Raw genomic sequence first — 21155 nt, 5'->3', positions numbered from 1 at the left:
TGATAAATGTATCGTATTGCCTTACTGCTAAAAGACTGGTAAACACTAACGCCCGTATTCATAAACGTTTTTTATCTAAGGATGGAGTAAAGCTGTGATAACAAGTCTGTTTCTCAGTGCCCAACGCCACTGGGAGTCAGACATAGAGCCGTTGTGATTGGCTAATATTGAGATACAACAATATTAGCCAATCACAACGGCCCTATATCTACGCACTGCGAAGGCTGCCATGCGTCATCACTGAGAAACAGACTTGTTATCACAGCTTTACTCCGTCCTTAGATAAAAAACGTCTATTAATAAGGGGGTAACTACACAGATCATTACTTCAAAAGTCCAATATATTATTCCGAAAACACATTTATCACATTTACTTACTTGCTAGTCGCACCAAAACAAATATTTAGAAATAATAATCACGAAACTACGCTCTATTATATTATTATTGATGGTAGGGTAATATTAGTTCCTTGCATATGAAATTGGCGTTTTGTATGGCAGGAATACAAAGTCCATTTGTTTTTTGTCCTTTAATTAATCAAAATTGGCACCATTATTATCTATGCACTTGTGCCATCTCATAGGGAGATCATTGATCCCTTTACCCAAAAAAACATAGGGGCTAGAATCAAAAAACTCTCTGTAGGCGGTTTGGACTGCCACAACGTAGTCGAATTTTTTTCCTTCTAATAAGTTATCCAAATTACAGTGAAGGTGGTAGTCTGTTGGAGCATGGTACGGGGAGTATGGTACTCGTAGATGTCGCAGACATTCCAATTGCCACTCCTCTGGTTAATCAGCCGTCTGTTGTGCAGTGTGTGGTCTAGCGTTGTCCTGCAGCAGCAGTGGCCTAGAGCGATTGACCAGTCTCGGTTGTTTAGCTAGATCTTCCATCATGGTTTGCAGTCATTGATAATAGATATCTGCCATCCAACACTCACAAGTAATTTCTTGTTTGTAAATTTTCGCTTGGGGCAGGATTTGTTTGGTTCACCAGGATTCAACCATTATGACGAGCGCTTTCGAATTTCGTACAAGATCCACTTTTCATTACAGGTAATGATTCGACTTAAAGTCTCTTGTTGTCGTGGCGGTTGAGCAAACAGCATTCGACGAGTGTTTGTTGGATTGATTTACTCAATTCATGAGGAACCCTTTCAAGCCTTTTTACTTTCAAGTGAATTAAAACAGTTATCACTCAAACCGAAGCCTGCAGCTAACTCTGAAGTGGTTTGCGATAGACCCGCTTCCATAAATATAACCTTCAATTTCTCATTTTTGTTTCGACACCAGCGCCACACAAATCGTTGATCCTTCGGGCTGTTTCTGCAGCACTGGTGTTACGGTGGCACACATACTCGCAAATATAGCGATATTTCATATTTTCCATCGTACAATATGAAAGATGCTAAAAAAAACTAACAGGAAAAAGCCAATTTCATATTATGTAAGGATCTAAAATTACATAGTCTATATTAGTGATGAAATGGAAGTGATTCAACGTCAGCATAAACAGAAATAGATGCCAAAAAAAAAATCTTAGCGGAAACGGAAACAGAAACGGATCTTGAAGCGGAAGTGGACATTATATTATGTAAAAAAACATTTATTCATTTTTGTGAAATTAAATTAATATTTAAAATTAAGTACGCAGCGGTAAGTTGTATTTCTTTTTAAGTAGTAGTACCATACCGCCACCGCCAAGCAAACCGTAACTATCGCCGCGCCGCGCTGTGGTGGTTCACCGCCACGCTGGCTAAATATTATTTTATTCTTGCAAAAAATGCAATTTTTATTGACTAGATAATTTTCAAAATCTGTGAATGGAAATGCAAATGTCAAAAATGATGAACAGTCTTCTAAGAAAGTTTTCCTGTACCTACAGCGGCTAAGGAAACTGCCCTCTCTGCTCCTTCTCAAAAATCCCTGGATACTGTTTACTATTATGAGATTATACGTTATTTTTGAGTATTTTGGCAACATCATCATCTTGTGACCGAGAACGATGTAATGTATAATTTTTGCACTGTTTTTAACATTTTATGAGGTGACAAGATGTCCCGTTTTAAACGGGATTTTCTCCCCCATTTCCACACAAACACATGTACTTATAATTAAGATGCTCCCTCAGCAAAACAGCACGCTGACCGAATTTTATTACCTATTCGAAATGTATAAAACATAAGGGAAACATTTTTTACATGATACTTCTACAATATATTGTTATCTTAACATTAGTTGTTTATTTTTTTTTATAATATTGATATTATATCATTAATTACACAAAAAAAATCACAAAAAATATTTGATTCTGTACATCTCCTCCTAAAATGCATATCATTTTAATTTGCAACCAACAATAATAAACAATTTTGTAAGGAATGTTTTGGTAGTCTAAAATGTTCAAAAACACCCATAATTGATTTTTTAAATAAATTATTCGTAAATTTTCATATATATTTCCGTCCGTAACTCTTGCACCGAAAGTGTATGAAACGAATGGCCAAGGCCGTTTGCTCGAGGGAGAGCCTTAAATCGAAATCCCAAAAAAAATATATATTTCTATTTACATTCCCATACCGTTTTGTTGAGTCATTAATGACCATAATTTCAATGTCAAATGTTGAACAAATATGGGACGTAAAAAGTGATTTGAAAATGTCTAACATTAATGGTAACAATAAAATTGTACCACATCTACGGACATTCCTTTTCGAGTCTAAAAATGTCACCTTAGCACATATTATCACATTTACATTACATTAGAAAGTAGAAGTGTTACTAATTATATACTTATAAATTCATTTTCCTTACTAAAAGCTTATCACGAAATTTTTCGTTTTGTTTGCAGCTAAGGCTGGCAATTTTATAACACCACTGACGGGTTTTTACAATAAACGGTTGCGATAACTTAATCGTCAATCCGATCCTGAAAAAGTGAATCCGATCAATGTAACCTTTTTTTTAGACGTGCACGTCAAATTGAACCCTCTGCGCCTGATGGTAAGTAGAGTGGGGTCCAATATAATGTCTATTGACGAGAGATGATTACCCCTCGACAGTCGACACAATTATGCCGGCCTGTTGGAACCGGATTTACACTGGTTTAGCACCTTGTGTACGGTGGTCGCTATCAGGGCGGATATAAATGATATCCTACCAGCAAAATGTATTTATAGACATTTAAAAGGCATGTCAAAAATACCTTGATCTGATTGGTCCATTTTCACGATGGACAGAAAATACGATCGGCGTTGTTTAATGACAACGGCGGTAAGTCTACATGTTTCGATTGGTGTAACAACGGCGATCATCGATCAACTTAATTATCACGGCAAAATATAAAAGTTAATAATAATAAAAAAAATAATTTCATTCAGTTAAGATATAGAACACGCATAGTTTAAATTTTATCGTCCATTACTACATAGTTCGTTCACATAATAACATTATATTGTTGATATTAATAGACACTCAATAAATTACGTACTAACATCGAATTGATAAGAGATTGTTGTAAACACGATCATAATATTATAACTAAGCACATGTTCTTGAATTCTATGTTTTAAAACACCAATTACTCATAGTAAGTGTTTATATTTCAAAAAATCCAATATAAGCATATTTATATCGGTAGGTGTCCTAGCAGTCAGCATCGGGAGAAACCTTCAAGTGGGATACTGGAATCCCCGGGCTTAGCGACTGAAGAAACCCCTTGGAGGGTGGGGATGGAAAAGGTGAAAGTTGGGGAACTTCCTAGAATATGTGGAGGGGATAATGAAGGGAAATGTTAGTGGGCTCTTATAGGCCTCAATGCCTATTTGCATTTTTTGCATAGCGTACTGTGTGCCCAGGGCCGCGAGAAGTTACCTCGTACATGGGCATGAATTCGGCATGTAAACCGGGGGCGGAGCGGGGATATGTAAGCATATTACCAATAAGTATGCAATAAATAAGACCGATTTTAACCACTGGCTACATAAATGATGATATGCGATCCATCTACATATGGGTTATGTTATCATAACCATATTATGTGTACAGTGTTACAACTCCAACTTAGAATATTTTCTACTTGTTCTCCGCTTTCTTCTCATTAGCCATGTGCAGTGATGGAATCAGCGTCAGTGTTTATATCTTCTCCTGTATGAAGGGGTGACTGAGGCAGTGGTTGACGGAGGCTCGCCTGGCAGGGTCCAGCATCAGCATGCGCTCCAGCAGGTCCTTGAGCTGCGTCATCTTCTTGGCCTCGGGCACGGGCAGGCGGTGGTGCGCCGGCGCCAGCTCCGCTTGCAGGTCGCGCTTCGCTCTAATACTTGGCATCACCAAAACTTTCACCTGTAACAAATTGAGATTCAGATGGTTGTTAATTATCCGCTCCATCACTTAGGAGAGCAAGGATGTGATCGCGATAAGCCTGTAGTTTGTAGGGTCCGACCAATTACTCAATTTCAAGAGCAAGATCAATGAGTTATGCAGTACTCTGCACCCATAAGTTATTTATTAATTAGATTCAATTGGCTATATAAGGCCAGAATAGACATTAATTTAAAAACTTACGACGGATATTCATGGAGATTTTTTTATGCATTTTTAATAAAATAACATAGTTTGTCTAATTCTTAAAGAATCATCTTGGTCTCTTAAAGAATAATCTCTATTGTTCTACATTACTTACCCTCTCCGTAATTTTATCCACCTCCTGATATAAGAAATTGTAATTTGCGTCAAAATGATGATCTTTGAATAGTCCTTTCTTGACAATCTTATTTGGCAACTTCCCTTTCAGATCCATGAAATATTTTAACATTTCATTATTGGATTTTCCTCTGAACATAATCTTGCTGGTAGACAGCTCGTATATGGTGCAAGCCGTGGACCACATGTCGATCCCGTGGTCATAGCTCACACCGAGGATGATCTCCGGGGCTCGATAGAAACGTGAGACGAGGTACGGCGTGATCTCGCTTTCGGCAACGTGAGACGCGGAACCGAAGTCGCACAGTTTGAGCATCAGCTTGCTCTCGTTCACGAGGATATTGTCGGGTTTGATATCTGTGGGAAAATATATTATAGAAACATAAGAAAATGCAGAGTGGTATTCCCTTCGCGTCTGCCTTACTCAACTGATTGCCTCCACCAGATATCGCATTTCTTACCTGTGGTATTCTTAACTAAGCGCCCATAAACAATAATTTCAACACACGATTCCGATACAGGCTCGCTCTCTCAGGAAATTCTTCACACTTCGCTTAAAAGTAAAAATGTAAATCAATACTCTGTTTTAATAAGGTTTTTAGGCTTCTAAATGGTCTAACAAAACCATGAAATAATAATTATTATATTGTTAGACGAGCCATGTACATTATACATTATGTGTGTACATTATGTATGTACATTATATGCTGACTTTTTTAACCCGCTTTAAAGATCCTGGGATTAACTCATAGTCTGACCGCGACTTTCCACGCCTTAGGTAGCTGCGCGACAATGCGGGAGGGGGGCATTACAGCCGACTACAAACTGTCATTTTGTCGCCAGGCGGCATGAGCCCTATTATATATAAGATAAAATGTCTAAAGATGGGTCATATTTCTAATCTCGTGATTTAAAAACCGTTATTGGTAATGTTTGTAAAATTTTGTAATGTCAATTAAATGTCAGCCGAATATTTTCTAAAAGGAAATTAGATAGGGAAAGCTATGAATACTTACGCAATTATGGAATATATATTGTATTTACACTATAGTTTTAATTACAACAAAGAGCGTTATCTGTTGATGTTACTGAAAACATATGGGCAAAAAATAATTACGATGTCTAAAAATGGTTAAAGTTACATTGATTAATATTTCTGGTTTTCTAGCATACATTAGCCACTTCTTACAAGTTGATAGCTTTTACAATGTTTTTTTTTTTGTGGCAATTAGTGCCGATGTCGACAATTCTGCCACTGTCAAATGTTCGATGAGTACTCGTGTGTTTTAGCGTTTAACATACGGCATTGAATGCTAAGATTGAATTTTACAATGTCTTATTGTCATTCCATAAATAATCGTCTCTTACGCATATTTCTGGATAACGCCACCTATCAAGACGCGCCACACTTCTTCTTCCCCGTTACCGCATGCAGCATGCGTGAGCACTATCAGAGCACACGCACACTACAATGAATAGCGTCAACAAAGTGCATTATCGCGTAAGTGACAGAAATGAGTATATGATTATCAAATAAAAGTTTTGTTTATTAAGTATCGATTTCAATTGTAAAGTTTTTGACACTTTCGCAGTACTGCACTATCGTTTACGCACCGCACGCAATGGAAGCTCGCAAAAGGAATAATTTTTTCTCATTTTTGCAAATGTTTTTATTGATAGTATAATGTTATATAGTCTAAAACCTTCCTCCATAAATAAGCTATTCAACACTAAAATATTTTTCCAATTTGAATCAGCAGTCCTTAACATTAGCGCGTTCAAACAAACATACAAACTCTTCAGCTTTTATATTAGTATTGACTGCCTCGATGGCATAGTTGTAGTATTAGCTATTACAGTACGACTGCAGTGCTGAGGTCTCTGTGTGTGTGCGCGTCTCTCCCTCTCTCTCACTCTCTCTCTCGTTCTCTTTCTCTCTCTCTCTCTCTCTCTCTCTCTTTATGTGTGTGTGTGTGTGTATGTGTGTTTGAGAGTGCGCGCGTGAGCGTGTTTGTGTGCGTACGCGTGTACTCGTACGCATGTGCTCATACATGTGCGTTTGCGTGTGCGTGTGCGTGCGCGTCCGCGGCCCAAATATATCTTGTTATTATCATAATAATACCTCGATAAACATCTCCCTTGGTAATGACTATACTGTGAGGTTAGTTTACGTGATCTTCATTTTTGTGGCAGATTTTTTGTAGAATTTCGTTGTTTTTAATATTGTACAGTATTGTATACTATAGTTTTTTTTAATAATCTGCATATCTATCTATATTGTCGAACGATCATCAAACTCAAAGAACATTATGATGATTTCACGCAAATATTTAGTTATATCAAGACTTTTATTTCTACTTATTTTTAGGCAAGTTTTACATATTTATTACATTTGAATTATTCAACGTTATATTACATAAAAATTCTAAATGAAGTAATTTAAAGTGGTAAAAGGTATTTTATATTTTAAGAAAAATAAATGAAAATATATCACTTTCGTAATTAGATGACCAGGCAAAAAAACATTAATTATTCTACCAATTGATTTGTTTTTTATTTTTATTATTTACAGAAGAGTTTCTTTCAAATATTTTTTTATTAAACGCATATTAATCGATAACGCTTACAATAACATACAAGCGGTAATCATTTTTACATATAATAAAAATTTGTCTCTAATTCCTTTGATCATCGCATCACGTGTGATCAGATGGACCAATTTCGCTTCTAATTTTTTTGTAGTGTTAAGTGAGTTAAATGGATCATTAGAAAATTTAAGAATACTTAACGACAATATTAATTTTACATAACTGACAGTTGTTTGAAATAACTGTCAGCGATTGACAGAATTAGACGACAGGACGTCTGTCGGGTCAGTTAGTACGGTTGTTCAACTATGTGAAGATATTATAGTAAGTTCAAAAGTAATTTTCGCTTAGACTTACTTACGTATTTACCAGTGGCTAAGGAAGAAATTTTTCAAAAGTTAACCCGAGGCAAGAAACCATGTCTTAGTTAACATATCTCAGTCAATTTAACAGAAAACAAAAACGAAGACAATCGTAAATAAACCTAAAAGGTAAGCCGGTAGGAATCGGGTCGTATGGACCTAATAAATATGTTTTCGGTTTATTGTTCAACAATTTTGCATGTGGTGTTTACCTACAATAGTGAATTATACATACTATGCTTTTAATTTGATGTTAATTTCTAAGCATTGGTGTGATAAACGCTGGTAAGCCCAATAAATAAAATAAAATTTCTGACAGCCCCTAACTGTTCACTGTAACTACTAAAATATTACACAGTCACTCCATTTTTCCCCGAAGGGGTAGATGGAGGCGTAGCTGGTACACCTACTTACAGCCTATTAAAATACTAAAAACCAAATTCAATAAGTAAATACCATAAAAACTAACCTGGCAGTATAGTGATACTGCCAGGTTAGTTATGGGGAAGGAAAAGCAAAATTAGACATTATAGTGATAATGTCTAATTTTGCTTTCCCTTCCCCATGACCAAGGCGCGGCAAATCACTTGTGGTCGGACTATACTAAAAATGCATGTTTAGTTTAGTGACTCTTATTAGTATCAATAAGCGAAGCGTGAAGAAAAATATATACAGTTTAAATGCTCTGCAACACACAGGTCCATTGGGCTGTTAATCACAAGGCTTACCAGCATGCAATATCCCGGTTTTTTTCAACAGCTTCAACGCCAGCAGTATCTGTTGCGTGTAGCTCCTGACTGCCTTGATGTGGATGCCGCTTTTCTTCCCGTACTTCTTTAGCACCTCACGCAGGTTCATCGACAGCGGCTCCAACACCATGCACAAGTGTCGCTTGTGGAAGAAGTGCCTAAACAAACGGAGACAGTGGAACTTGTCGTTGGGGTCCGCCTCGTTCAGCCTTTTCAAGATTTCCAGCTCACGGAGTCCGGTCTTGTGCCTGAAAAAATAATATTTAAAAAAATATATTTTTTTTTATGTTTAGAATCCGTGACTCCCACTCAATGTCCCCTGTCCCCACACGCCTTAAGGGCATGCTGCTCTCATAACAAATGATTTATATAAATCGAATACTTTTGGCCAAGAAAAGTTTAAATTTCCCTATATTTGTCGTAAATTGGAGATCTCATACACATTCGTAATGATAAGTGTTGTAAATGCTTGTATAATGTATAGGTACGTACATGATATCGTTGTTGCGTATGATCTTGACGGCGACATCAGCGCTTTCTTGCAACAGATCGCGCGCGCGCACCACGTTGGAGAACACGCCCTGCCCTGTGTACCCGTAAACGCTGTACCGCGTGTCCAGCGTCTCGCCCACGCGCACCCTACAATCGTAGAGTAGTAGTGATATCAAATGTGGCACATATTTGTAATTTCTTTTATTCGCCGCTACGATAGAGGTAAAGTTGTTTTACTGGCCACTATCCTCGGATCCACATTATCTAGGAGGCAAGGTAATGCGACGCCAGTGAGGTTGTTAACACTCTCGCCACGTCTCATCGTCACTCGCCTCGCGTATGTTCTGCTGGTCAAAGAAACAAAGCGCGAGACGAGCATACTAGCCACGCTCTCACCGACTCGAGCGCGTGCGCAGTGTGCTATTTTACCCTGATGCAGTGTATTATCGTCATTTACCATCTTTTCCTTTTTTGTGCTGTCTCCATACACTAAATTGACATTTATTGGACTCTCAAGGTGCATTCTCGAATCTGGATTCAGGGCTGGAAATAGAATTGCAAGAACTTGCCTAGATTGGGGATCCACTCGGACAGAAGATCTATTATTTGATATATGTCTGTACATGAATGCTATATTTAATTGAATTCTTGTATATGATTAAAGTTAAAATCAATTTACTTAATTTACCTGTAGTATCCGTCAGCATCGTCCCAATTGTCGGTGAGCGATGGGTTATCTGATGTGAACCTGTTTCGGGAGCTCCCGGGGGTTAATGCCTGTGATAAGAAAAGATATTTGGCTCAAATATCGAATACCAACAATATAAGCATTACTCCTTGAAATGTATAGTGGGGAAAATATAAATGTCATCCTTTATTACTCAATGTTCTTCATTTACGAATGTCACTGACTGTTTTATAAATAACTAGACTCAAAATACGGTTAACTTTAGGCGGATAAGATTGATGCAGTCATTAAAGTTGTACTTACTGCTGCGCCACCGAAGCTGTCCTGCTCGGCGAACATATCCCAGCCGGAAATATTAACACTATTTATCTCTTTACCGCTATTGTTGGCTTCTTCCGCGTCACCTTCCGTGTCCATTTTGCTCTGAGCCTCAGCCTGCTTTTCGTTAAAATCTGCTTTTTTTGACGCCGGTATCTCCGGGGTATCTGATTTCGGTGAGGCTTGGGTTGTTGTCTCGTTTTTTTCTCTGGGGTCGGATTTTGTAGGTGCAATCTTAACGCCTATTCTCTATGACAAAATATTGTATTTGTTGAGTAAATTATTTTATCTCCCTTCACTAATGGAATTAAATTAATATATCGCTCAAAACAATTAGAGGAACACGATTTTGGTGAATTCTATTAATCAATAGTAAACCACAATAAAGTAAAAAATAAATCATTAATTCCCAAAGTGCTCCAAGTGGGCCCCCAGGGGTCCACGGGACACTTGACGGGGGTCTATGTTGACGTGACCAAAAAATGGGAGTTCACAATTCGTAAGCGGGGTTCCACGAAAATGTATAGGTTTTATGGCAAAGATTTAAAATTATGGTAAAGATCTAAAATTATGATTAAATTCACTAAATAATGTAGGCAGATAATATTGATAAACAAAAAAAAGGTCTACCGGAACCAGCAAAATTTGGATAGTGGTATATGAGAAAAAAGTCTAGGAACCTCTGAAATAATTTTGTGGTAATTTATTTATTAAAAATTGTACATTGTTGACAAAAAACTAATTGATTTTAAAAAAATGTCCGTCAAAGAAATAGTCTTATATCGATTACATATTCAATTCAAGGACTTTTAGTAAAGTGTGTGGCCTCCATGTGCCCTGACACAGCTTGACATCGACGCGGAATGCCTCATATGATCCTCCGAATATCTTCTTCTAGCATGGCCCATTCTTAAATCAACGCTTCCATGAGTTGCTGCAATGTTTGACGTGTAATAGAATGCTTCCAAATGCGCCTGTCAAGCAAGTCTTCAATGTGTTCAATCAGATTTAGGTCAGGACCTATGCGATGTCATGATGCCGTAAGTAATCTGACGAGATGGCATGATGTGGCCTGGCATTATCTTGCATTAAAAAACTGGGCCGATACTATATGCCGTGGGCAAAACATGATCATCGAGTACGTTTCCGATGTAAGCTTGAGATTGTCGGAAATTTCTACACCAGTATCCGTCCTTAGTGTATTTTGAAGATCTCTTGCTGGGGTGCGGTTACGTAAGGCATAGTTGACGATGTAGGATCTTGCAAACGTGTTTTTATCTCTTTCACCCCTCACCACGCCTTCGTGAGTATTCTCCCGTCTCACAGTATCGCTTCCAAAGTCTGTAGATAACAAAAGGGGCTACTCCTAGATCATTTCCTACATAACGCATAGTTCGACCCTCTTCCAGCGAAAGAATAGCTCGAGAGACATGCAATTCAATCTCATCTGGCATTATGATCTAAATTTGATTACTTCAATGAATAACAATACTCAGATACTTCAATCTCTATTATTACTCAAAAGATTTGAAAAACCATTTAAAATGTGTTTTCCGAAATTAGAAAATAAATAAAATTCAATGGAGTCACTTCGTTTTTAGGTTTTATAGACTCTTGGCCACTTTACTGAGAACAACTAACGAAAACGCCGATGATCTTTTGTTTTTTAATTTTATCGTCAATGCCTACACATTATTTAGGGCCAGTTATCAATTAAAACCTTAATATAAGCAAAAAGATTAGTTCTACTTTAAAGTTTTGTTCCCCTAATTATTTTGAGCAGGATGTTTATTTGGTGCTATTTTATAAATTGTAAGTCAGAGCATCGTATCAGTCGGTCGGTCGGTCGAATAGAAATTTCCAGGTATAAATTCATTTTTCATCTGTCTCAATACGCTCGGGAGACTGGCTCTGTGTCCTCTTTAGAATATTTTTCCCAATTGACCTCTAGGTACCCAACGATAAATCTCCGCGGAGACCCGGGCAAACGGTCGACAACCGCTATACCAAGTCTTGTCCGACCTGGGACACGATTTTAGGTCCCGAGTCCAAGTACGCTGCCTTTTAACCATTACAATAATACATATTTCCATGTAATATTTACCTTGATTAGCAGTTCCCTCTCCTTGCGCCGACGTTCGATGATTTGCTCCTCTGTCTCTTCGTTATCCGAATTTATTTCAATGCTAAGCTCCTCGCTCGAGCTAGGCACTTCTTGCGGCATGGGCTCAGCAGACGGAGTCTAAAAAATATTTAAATCTTCAAGCGTATGAATAATATGTTGTTTTACTAAATATGAGGAACGCTATTTTAAATCCTGCATTATACAGAATCATCATCAGCCGCAGGATGTCCACTGCTAAACATGAGCCACCCCAAAGAGAAATTATATTGAATACTTTCTTTTTAACTAATGGGAAAGCCTAGCTGAGGAGCGTGCAATCTGTCGAAAAACTATCTTTGATGACGTAACCACACACTATAATGTCTGGCTTAAAGACCTAGTCGTGAAACGTGCAAATGGACACGAACATGCTAGCAACCCTTTATCGTCCTGGGCGAATTCTGGTAATAATGTCTATACATCGTGTGGCCGGATTTCCCCTTCTCGCGTTGGTCTATACAGCCATCGAAGAAAATACCCAAAACAAACTTCTATTGTTAACGCTGTTCAAATCGTGTAAATAGATAAACTAACAAAAAGAAATCCTTTACTTCTACTTGAATACTGGAGCTAATTAAATGAAAAGATCTGAATTAAATAATAGAGCATAATGCCTATATAAATTATTTCCTACCCTTTGAAAATAATGTTGATCCCAGCTATGTCCAGGAGCATCTAAGTCGTTATGTCGCTCTGGGCTTGACTCTCGTGTATGTCGTTCTCTATCGGAAGGTTTTCTATCTCGCCGGCTTCGTTCACGTAATTTCTTGCGACATTTTGATGGCTTGCTTTCTCGTCGGTTATGGTTGGGAGAAATACAATCTCTGTCTTGATCCTTCTCTTTATGCCTCTCCCGCTCTTTTACTCTATCGTAATCCCTGTCTCGGCTCCGATCACGATCTCGGTCACGATTTTTTTCACGGTTTCGCTCACGATCTCTTCCACGATCTCTTTCGCGATCCCTTTCGCGATCCCTTTCGCGATCCCTTTCGCGATCCCTTTCGCGATCCCTTTCGCGATCCCTTTCGCGATCCCTTTCGCGATCTCTTTGGCGATCTCTTTCACGGTTTCGATCGCAGTCTCTTTCACGGTCGCGATCGCGATCTCTTTCTTTTGGCATATCTCTTTCCCGATCGCGTTCTCTTATTTCGTTTCGACGCTCCCGTTCCTTCTTGTCACGGTAATCTTTTTCTTCCTGTCGCTTCTGTTGCTCCCTCCTGGACTCCCTGTTAATAGTATCTCGGAGATCCTCCTTCTGTCTTTTTGACCATAGTTTCTCCTTCTCTGGGGATCTGCCTTGGCTGACTTTATGTTTACTGCACCGTCTATGTGCGTGATGTTTATGTTTCTTATGTTTTTTAGAAGTTGGTGATGTTGTGTCATCGACAGATAATACTTCAACACTTCTAGGTTTTATAGTCAGGCACAGCTGATCATCACTTTTATCAGATTCATAAGCCTCTAACCTTGCTTCAAGAAGTTCTTTCTCCCTCATGAGTTCCTCAAGGTCTAAATGTTCATCTATTAATATCAATTCTGGGCTGGCGCAATCTTCCTGATAGTTTTCCTCACCAGAATCAGATGATGAGATTTCTAAAGTTTCGAGAATCTGGCTGTGAGATTTCGAACTACCGTTTTTCTTTTCTAATAAACTTAGTGGAAGAACGGTAGCAATAGGTTTAGTTGGAGATTTTGCTGGTGGATCTTTGTGATCTCTATCATTTTGTTTTATTTTTCTTTTTCTTTCCGCTTTTATTAACTCCTCAACATCTGTGTCACTATCAGATTTAATATCTTTATGTTTAGATTTTTTGTGCTTTTTATGCTTTTTGTGATGACTTTTTATCTCACCAGATTCTGTTGATCCCTTATGTTTTTTGTGTTTCCTGCTTTTCTTTTTCTTTTTTGCTTCTTCTTCATTTTTATCGCTGGACGTAGGTGTTTGTTCAGACATATGAAGCCTAGAAATAAACATATACATCATTAGTATACATTAGATAATATCTATTTGGAAACTTGCCATATTATGCAAAAGCACAAAACGCTATTTTTATGGCGTTGTTGCGTATATTAGTACGTTTTATAATTTATTTACTTGCACAATTTAGTAGGAAAATATGTTAGACGTTCTGTAAAGAGAAAGATTGAAAACAGTAGCTCCCTTCTGTGTTCACTATCAGAAAAAAATCAGTGGCAATTTAAATGCTGTTTTTTGTAAAAAAAAAATACAACAACGGGTTTTGAAGAAATAAATATGTTTACGCATTTATCAATAGCATCAGTAAACTCGACCTGAGGAATTAATACAGTCCTTTGACAGACCTAAACCTGAAGAGTTTATTAGAAGTTTTAAAATGGGTAATTTTATAGATTTCGATGCTCTTTCCAAACTTCAACTTTGCCACCTTAGTATCTTTGCCGGTTGCGACGCCATTTTGGTATTATAATAATAATAAATAATAATAATAAGTTTTTTTTATTAAAAAGTACATAATGTGTTTTACAGTTAAAAAAAAAAACAGTGGTATAACAAAACAAATTTCTAAAAACAAAAATAAAGTATTTACCAGTGGTACCCAAACTTAGGCGTATTCTGAGGCATATATGCATTTTTTTTAAAATATGTCTCTTCCAACTCATTTCATGATAACAATTTGAATACTAGATGGAACTAGACAAAAATCCTACATTTTATAGTATACTAATCTTTTTTCGTAAAATATGATTGATAGTTTTGGCGTAGGAGTGCCGCAAACCATTACACATCTACGCTATAACGTAACATTCAATTCTAACCAATAACATTTGTGAATGATAAGATTAAACTACATTGAAATACTGTAACTAACAATAAATACTCATATGCGTCAAAATACTATGGATTGTAAAGTCCACCCCAGGCATGGAGGAATGCGCTGTCATTTTATCGGGTCTCTCTATTTCCTTTCTACGAAACAACTGCTGGCATGTTCATGCCTATCGCTTTACAATGTAGTTTACATTTATATAACCATGGTTTCTAATGAAGTAAACTGTCTTATTTACAAGAAAGTGAACTGATCCTTGTGAAGGAAAGAAGCTTGGAGACTTCGAAATCTATAAAATTACACTTTTTTTAAACTACAGAAAAGCTTTCCAGATACTAAATTTTCAGTACCATATGACTGTACTAACGAGGTTATTGCAGAAATGACGCTTTTTTTTATTCTATCTAGTCAGTTTATGTAGAGATTATTAATATGAAATATCAAAACTTCACAAGTTTGCTCTAAATAATATTATATAAAATTATTTAATTGTATTCTATATTGGGCCCTTATTCTGTATGACACTGTAAACGCGTAACACGACCGCGTGGAATGCCTTTCTGTATGTCAATTCATATTGCCTAAGCGTGATGAGGTGCATTAAGTGCTTATTACGCACTATTAAAATAATGTGTGGAATGAAGAATAAGGCTACTATAATGTAATTTAATATATACACTAAAAGTAAAATCACCACAAATAACGCAAAAAGCGTCTGGTTCGTTCAAATAGTATCCACTGTGCAACCATTGTATTACTGCCGGTGAATGATTTGATAACTTAGAGATGAGAAACTCTAACTCCTTTTTGCTGGTGGTAGGCTATATTTTATATTCGTCTGGATAGCGTATACAAGGTGTTACAACTCGTCATGGTCGCCCAACTAAGTGTGTCGTGTTCTGGGATCAGTCTGTGTATGTCTGGTACCGACAGACCGGCATATTGTGTCGAATGCCGAGGGCGTTCTATTGGAATCCACTCTACTTACCATCAGGTGCAGTAGGATCATAGGCGTGACCGAAAAAAATAATAATATTATAAAGTCAAATAGAAATGAGGATGATTTGAGAATTTACCACACATAAATGTAATATACATTTGATATAATTATTTAAAAAAATACTTGACAGTTATTGACAACTGTAATATTATAATATTAAATGTACTCACTGCCTCTCCATCTTCAATGAAGTTACTCGTTAGTCAATAAGTAGTAAAGTCTTACTGCAAACTCTGAAAAAAAAAGTATTATATGTTTACCGTACAAAACCTCATTGATACCAGAACACATTATTTATTATAACATAAGCCTCTGCTATTTCACAGTCAAACCTCTGCTATTTCGCAGTCCCAGAAAACTCGTAAACCTTTACTAGTTTTAATTTATTATTTAGCAACTACATAATATACTAATTCGCAATAGAACTCTAGTAAAACCCTGTCTTACAAAAGCACGTAATAATATTATATGGTGAACGATAAAAAAAAAACGAACTACAACCATTACTACACCAAACCATAATTCCTATCCCACTCAAGATGGGGAATAGTTTGTTATCCACTTGTAAAAATAAACTTATTTAGACAATATTACCTGAGAATTCAACCTAGAAGATTCAGAGCCCAATCAAGCTACCACTAACTAAATCACTGATACAGATTGTTATAATATTAATGTGGTATAAAAGTGATATATTAATATATTTATTTAAGGTGGTAGCTCAAGGTCCATTTTCATACATTTTGTTTCGGCTTTAATCTGGGTAACTAAACAAGTATTGGCAAGTAAAGAATTTAAATTCACGTCTAGTTAGTGATTAGTTCTCGCAGTTGAAGAAAAATGTAAAAATAATTAATAATCATGGATATTTCTGCCTTTAAAATTTCGTCATATTAAATTTTAAAGGCCGAAATATCCATGATTATTAATTATTTTACATTTTTCTTTCAACTGCGAGAACTAATCACTAACTAGACGTGAATTTAAATTCTTTACTTGCCAATACTTGTTTAGTTACCCAGATTAAAGCCGAAACAAAATGTATGAAAATGGACCTTGAGGTATCGCCTTAAAGAAGAATAGAACAAAACGCTCTTGCAAATCCGACGCAGGGAGTTCATTCTATTGTGACATATTATATTTTATGTTACCTACTATAAATTGTATAGAATTTTAATCAAGTTAGCGTTTCTGAACGTCACATCTCTAGTGCGCGTGAGTGTCATTTCGGCGGGACGAGTTTTAAAACGCCACTTTCCTTCCATTGGCTCGAGAGCAGTGATGCCAGAAGGTTGCATTTCTTACATTTTTCGTTACTTTTGACCCCCTCGCGCAACATGTAAGTAATTTTTATATCTAAGGCAATTTTCGTAACTTTTGAGAACAACGATATTTGTAATACAAATTTTTTATTGTAAACAGTTTACAAACGCATTTCTACTCAAAGCATCCAAATTGAATGCACGTAAAACTAACGGATCTAAAAAGTATTTCACTCCTTATCACACTTAGAGATGGCTCGCCATGAAACGTATCTTGCATATATTAAAACTTGATTTTGCTTGAGTTGATTTGCTTGAGCATTTTTGTAGCTACAGAAATGCTTGCCCAAAAACGCGTAAATAAAAAAAAACAATAATGTTACTTTTGCAGCAAAAATTTAACATTTCAGGAAACGAAACGTAACTTACGACTCAAGGGCCCTGGCAACACTGCTCGAGAGTCAAGGTGATCATGTTTTAAATCTGAAGTGATCGTCGAGTATTTTTATAAATTTTGGCTTAAAATGGTCTAATTAAGTGATATTAAACACATCCCTACGTGGGTAGTTGTTATTTTTGTGTTTGTTGCTGATAAATCCAAAGGCTGTAATTTGCTTAATTGGAAATTTTGGAATGAACGGACGCATAGCGTTCGGTATTTTTATTTTATCCGACGTTTTACCCGCTGTTTTACCTGTCGTTTTACCCGCAGAGTATTATCCGCCGTTTTCAGTTGTTTTTTAGTTTATGTTACGCTTCTTTTTTATGATTTACTACAATCGGTTTTATAGGATTTCGCCTTGTGGACTGGCTTATTCTTTGTTGGAGGAATCTTCTATGAAACTCGCGATTAGTATTTTTCGCTACCATTTGGTTATTTAAGAGGTATATAAATATTTCAAGTTATTTTGGCTTCTATCGACTGAGGGAGTGCAACATTGACCAAAAAATTATAATGTAATAATAGCATTAATGTAATAATAACAAATTATAAAGTGTATTGGTTTGATTTTCCACTCCCCTAAAATTAAAAGCTAATATGCCTACCCTGAACTGAACTTGTCTGTTGGCTTATTTAGATAAATAAATCGGCTGTTTTAGTCTTTATAGATTACTCTGCCGGGTGCCCCAAATTTAAATTCTCTTGTTAATCTTATAACCCCACTATAACTTTTTTTTTTTTTATTACACTTTTTATAATTTTACTCCATTAATAAAACTACCATCGTCAAAGCAGAATGTGTTCATTCAATTGCAATAAAAAGAAAAAAATTGAAACCAAAGCTTAACTAGTATTAATATTATAGCAATACAATGATTTTGAGCAATAACTTTGTATTATTTGACTTATTTATTTCTATCGCTGAGCAAGCAAGCTCAAGCTTTCATGGAGCATTTGTGTCCTAAAAAAATTTGTGTATTACATTATAATGGTAACATAATGGTTTTCAAAATTTAACAATTGGGCTAATGTATTTAATATTAACTATGGGTGTTATTCTTATCAACTTATAAACCGTCATGTCTGCTCCATTTATTCTATTGTGATTTTAAAAGAACATATGTTCATCGGTTAATTATATTTGGTATTGATGTGTGTCATGAGTAATCTTTTATGTGTCAAAATGTTCAAATAAAATAATTAAATACTATATTGAATCTTGAATAATAATTGGATTATAATTAATGGTCTTTTGGACCAATGTAATCAATTAAAAGTACTGCAATAACTGCAAAAATCATTCGCTAAAGCAATGTGAGCAATATTCTAAGTGCCACATGACTGGTATACATGTTTTTTGTTTTATGACAGAACAAAGGCATCATTGTCTTGTACTAGCCGGGCATGGTGGATAAAGCCTTACATCCTATCAGTAGTAGAGTAAGTCCATGCTCAGCAATGAGTAGTTTAAAATACAGGTCTGACATCTTTATTTACATAAACAATTTAGTAAGTAGTTATATGAATGTAATTTATTATAATAAACATATATATACTTAGTTATAAAAGATTAAACATTTTTGGTTTTCATATTTTTTTTACAAAGTCTATCACTCTACCTGTGTATATTTAATTAATAACTAAAATAATGCATTGGCCATTTTATATATACCACTGTCTCACAGAAGTAACATTTGCCTTGCACTGTACACTAATTAGGGTTTTTTAAGGATCAAGAAATTTCATCCCCCCCTCCCCTCCCCCCTTCAACATTTTACCTCTTCCTTAATGTATAATGGAATAATCAACCCTAATACAAATTCTCATAGAGCAAGGCATCAAACTTCAACACTCACTCAGTGGGGTGGCGCTGTGGGCGCGAGCGGCCCGCCCCGGGCGACAAAATGCGTAAAATAAAACCTTTAATTTTTGCATGTACCACTGGCTAGGGCAGGTGCGCTTCTTTCTTATTCGTTGAAATTATTATTTTTTTGCTTTCGCCCGGTGCCTTTTGCGTAAAATCTGATATCATTCCCGGGCGGCTGAAACCAGCGCTGTCAGTGCATCTTCTTCATTATATGCTAGGCATATTTTGCGGGCGATGTATATAAAACGCGAAAAAATTAATATTCTATTTAACGTCATAAATCTTATACAGATAACACTCGCAAAATTCGCGTTAACATTGAAACCAATTCGCAATCTATAGTATTCGCATTTATTGATCTGCAAGTAGTTTCGCGTATTGATTTTCTCATCTTATAAATTACAAACGAAGCCTACATAGTAATATTATAATACCTGCATTTCATAGATGAAATCAATTGTATACTAGTGTATACCCATTGATAGACTGCATTGTTTAATACACTTTATAATCACCAAAACAATAAAAATTCACAAGGACACAATAGAACATTTTCACGTTTCTGTCATTCCGGAAATTTTCACATTTCCTTTCACAGATAATACACTTCATGTAGGTAAGGATTCCTTTTTACTCACTTGTTCATTCACTGGCTCCCGTTCCCGATTGATTTTTCCACAGACGTATAAAAAGCAGACCTAACGAGGACCCTGCGCGAGGACCTAACAATATAGGTGAAAAATCGTACCAAACACAGATTACTGATTCTATATAGTGTCAATAACACTTTCATCCTAGTGTAACTAGGGTTGCCACCTTTGGCAAATAAAGTTCATTGGTAAATTGGCTGTGGAAAAAAAAGTACATGGTCTCAAAATAAGGTACACATTAATTGTACTTTATTATTTTGTTTATAAACATACTAGCTGTTACTCGCGGCTCCGCCCGCCTGATATAGTTTTTTAACAAAAAATAAAGTTTTCCCTTATAAAGGTCCCGGGATAGAAAGTAGCCTTTTTTCTGTCCAAGGTTTGAAACTAATCCATACCAAATGTCATCTAAATCCGTTGGGTAGTTTTTGAGTTTAGCTCAGACAGGCAGACAGATGCGGCGGGGTATTTTGTTTTATAATAATATATTTTTAGAACTTTTTAACAGGAACATTTCCGTCTTTATTTCATAACTTTAACCGATTACTTAGCGTACGCAAAGAAAGCTCGAAGCTCTCGGAAGCGGAATAAATTTTCCCAGTTCTACCAACATTTTTTATTACTGCTTTGCTCCCAATGGTCATAGCGCAATGATATATACCCTACAGCCTTCCCCGATAAATTAAGTAACTTTCAAACATTTAAATATGTTTTCTATTCGAACCTATAGGTACGTCCAGATATTAGCGCTTTCAAATAAAAAAAAAAGTTCAATATTCCGGAACAATAACGGATTTTCCACTGAATATTTGTTACATTGTATAAATCATCGGATAAATCCAATTTCCCGGTTGTCATCGGTTTTATCGCTTTAAGACGTCTATCTCGGTCTTAGTCGTGCCACATAAATGCCCCAGTATTATATAATCGTTCGTCGGTCGAAGCTTACTATACTGAGGAAAGCTGCTGCAATTTTTCCATGGGTACCTTTTTCGCAGAGATGTGAAAAATGGTTTAGAAAAAGTATTTAAATACAAAATGCAAATGCTTTGTTACTTTACTATT

General features: G+C 36.2%; 1 protein-coding gene across 1 annotated transcript; it reads right to left on the bottom strand.

Annotated features, from left to right (window-relative positions):
• Window positions 1–3162: 3162 nt before the first annotated feature.
• LOC115439944 (serine/threonine-protein kinase PRP4 homolog) lies at window positions 3163–20267 on the bottom strand. The gene is made up of 10 exons (XM_030164030.2): window positions 19875–20267; window positions 16040–16102; window positions 12697–14023; window positions 12003–12140; window positions 9884–10147; window positions 9581–9669; window positions 8893–9039; window positions 8380–8648; window positions 4682–5058; window positions 3163–4341 (listed from the first exon to the last, which is right to left on the bottom strand). Exons 2-10 carry the CDS (start codon window positions 16048–16050, stop codon window positions 4135–4137), a joined length of 2829 nt encoding a protein of 942 aa, XP_030019890.2. The 5' UTR covers window positions 16051–16102; window positions 19875–20267; the 3' UTR covers window positions 3163–4134.
• Between the last annotated feature and the right edge of the window lie 888 nt (window positions 20268–21155).

This window comes from Manduca sexta, chromosome 27 (genome assembly GCF_014839805.1).
Source record: "Manduca sexta isolate Smith_Timp_Sample1 chromosome 27, JHU_Msex_v1.0, whole genome shotgun sequence".
NCBI lineage: Eukaryota > Metazoa > Arthropoda > Insecta > Lepidoptera > Sphingidae > Manduca > Manduca sexta.
This window is presented reverse-complemented; position numbering and strand designations above follow the sequence as displayed.

What these genes read in the sequence shown, in the direction of transcription:
- LOC115439944 (XM_030164030.2), bottom strand. An exon ending in AACCGGGATATTGCATGCTG is followed by an intron (nt 5,059 to 8,379) that starts GTAAGCCTTGTG and finishes ATTTTCCCACAG; the next exon opens with ATATCAAACCCGACAATATC. An exon ending in TGGATAAAATTACGGAGAGG is followed by an intron (nt 4,342 to 4,681) that starts GTAAGTAATGTA and finishes AATTTGTTACAG; the next exon opens with GTGAAAGTTTTGGTGATGCC.